This window comes from Empidonax traillii, unplaced genomic scaffold, assembly GCF_003031625.1.
Source record: "Empidonax traillii isolate 1590-97213 ecotype Southwest subspecies unplaced genomic scaffold, ASM303162v1 scaffold761:size885847, whole genome shotgun sequence".
Taxonomy (NCBI): Eukaryota; Metazoa; Chordata; class Aves; order Passeriformes; family Tyrannidae; genus Empidonax; species Empidonax traillii.
Genome location: NW_020955954.1, coordinates 653,947 through 655,941, shown reverse-complemented (window position 1 = coordinate 655,941; position 1,995 = coordinate 653,947). Strand labels below are relative to the sequence as shown.

The 1,995-nt window shown below is 77.4% G+C and overlaps 1 protein-coding gene across 1 annotated transcript in view; it reads right to left on the bottom strand.

Annotated features, from left to right (window-relative positions):
• Positions 1-866, bottom strand: part of MIDN (midnolin) — a 9,629-nt gene extending 8,763 nt beyond the window's left edge. Inside the window, exon 1 of the mRNA XM_027901018.1 lies at positions 103-866. Coding sequence (XP_027756819.1) covers positions 103-320 — 218 coding nt within the window. The 5' untranslated portion in view covers positions 321-866. The remainder of the gene's footprint in view (positions 1-102) is intronic.
• Positions 867-1,995: the final 1,129 nt, after the last annotated feature.

The following is a 1,995-nucleotide window of genomic DNA, read 5'->3' as shown; positions in this document are numbered from 1 at the left end:
GCCGAGCCCGGTGCGAGGGGGCCGCCCCCGCGCCCAGCCCCGCTGCCGGGGGGCTGGGGACCCCGAGCCCCCCGAGCCGCACCAAGCCCCCCCGTGACGTACCTCTCTTTGTGCAGCAGCGCCAGCCGCTCCTTAGGCACCTTGAGGCGCTGGGACAGCCGCCGCTTCAGCCCCTCCACCGTCTCTTCGGCAGGCACCGAGAGCTCATAGCGGGTGCCGGTGGTGGTGTGGATGTAGAGGTTCATGGGGGGCTCGGGCGGCCCCACCTCGCAGGCGGGAGCCCCGCGGCTGCAGCTCCTGGCGCCGGGCTGCGGGTCCATCCGCCGACCTGCGGGGGCAGCGGCGGTCGGTGCCGGGGGGCGACGGCGGGACGCGGCGGGGGGGGTGCGGGATCGGACAAAGGAGAGAAGCGGGGCCCGCTCCGCCGCACGCCCGGCGGGACCCAAGGGAGCTCCGGCTGCGCGGCGAGGCCTCGGGCGGGGGCCGGGAGGAGGCGGGGGGCGGCTGTGGGGATGTTGGGGAGGGGTCCCCAAGCAGGGCTGCACCGGCTGGGCCCTCCGCGGCCCGGGCGGAGAAAATAAAATATATATATATATGTACAAAAATAAAAAATATAAAATCCCCCGTGCTCGCCCCGCTCCGGTGGCTGCCGCGGGAGGGGGGCGGTAGAAGCGGCGCTGCCTGTCCCTGCCTGCCGCCTGCCCCTGCTCTGCCGCCTCCTTTCTTTCTCCTCGCCGCCGCTCTGTGCTCTCGGAGCGGGGTGTCTGGGGGCGGGGTGAGGCCCGAGGCCGCGGCGAGGGGCGGGGAGGCCGCCTCGCTCCCCCCTCGGTGGGGCCGGACCCGCCGAACCGGCCGCCGCTCGCGCTGCCGTGGGAGCACCGGGGGGGAGGGAAGTTACAATGTAGCAACGTCCCGGGGGGCGGGGCCTCGCCCTCATTCACTCCGGCTCCTCCGGCGGCCGCGGCCAATGGCGGCGCGCCGGGCGCCCAGACATCCGCGGTGGCGGCCAATGGGGGGCGGGGGCAGGCTCCCCACGTGGCCCCGGCGGGCGGAGCGGCCCGGCCGGATTCCTCCCGCCCACGCGGCCGCGCGGCCCCGCCCCCGGCCCCTCCCCCCGCGCGCCCTCGCGCCGCGCCTGGAGCCATTCATAATCCCGGTGCACAACAAAGGGGCGCGGGCCGGGAGCGGGGGGTCCGGCCGGGTACCCCATCCCCGCGGGGGCCAACGGGCTTGGCGTGCGAGGCCCGGGAGCCGCGGAGGGGTGAACGCGGGACGCGGGCAGGCGGCGGCCCCGAAGCGCCGCGGCGGGGGCGGTGAGCGGCCCCCGCACCGGAGGAGGCCGCGGCGGGAGGTGACTGCCCGCGGGGCCGGGCGGGAGCCGGAGCCTCGGGAGCCGAGTGACGCGGGGACACAGAGGCGGAAAGGGCGGGGGGGACCCGCACACTCACCCGCGGCCGGTCACACCCGCCCGGTCACCTTCCCAGGGACGCCGTTACAGCTACGGTGAACCGTCCCGACAGGGGGCTGAGCTCCCCTGGGGCCCCCAGCACGCTTCTACCTCCACGATCCCCAGTCCCGCAGCGGGGACCTCCACCCCAGCGGCCCCAGCCCCGGCTGCCCCCGCCCGGGGGGGCGGAACGGACACCCCGGGGCCCCGGCCCGGCATCCGCACCGGGGGGGCCCGGGGGGGCTATGAGTCAGCAAAGCGCGGGCGCCCCCTGCCGGCCCCGCCGCGCCTCCTGCGCCCGGGGGGGCCGCACCGGCGGCCGGGGAGCACTTACCGAGCCGCCGGGTGGCCCTTAGTGAGCGACCGGGAGGCCCTGCCGCGGTGCCCCCCGGGGCCGCCGCCCGCCCGCCAGGACGGATCGAACCGGCCTGGGCACCGTCCCCCGGTTCGCCGCTCCCCGGGACGCGGCGGGGGTCGAGAGGGGCGCACCGAGGTGCCAGAAGCCGGAGCGAGGGGAACCGACCCAACTCCCGTTCCCCGAGGGCAGA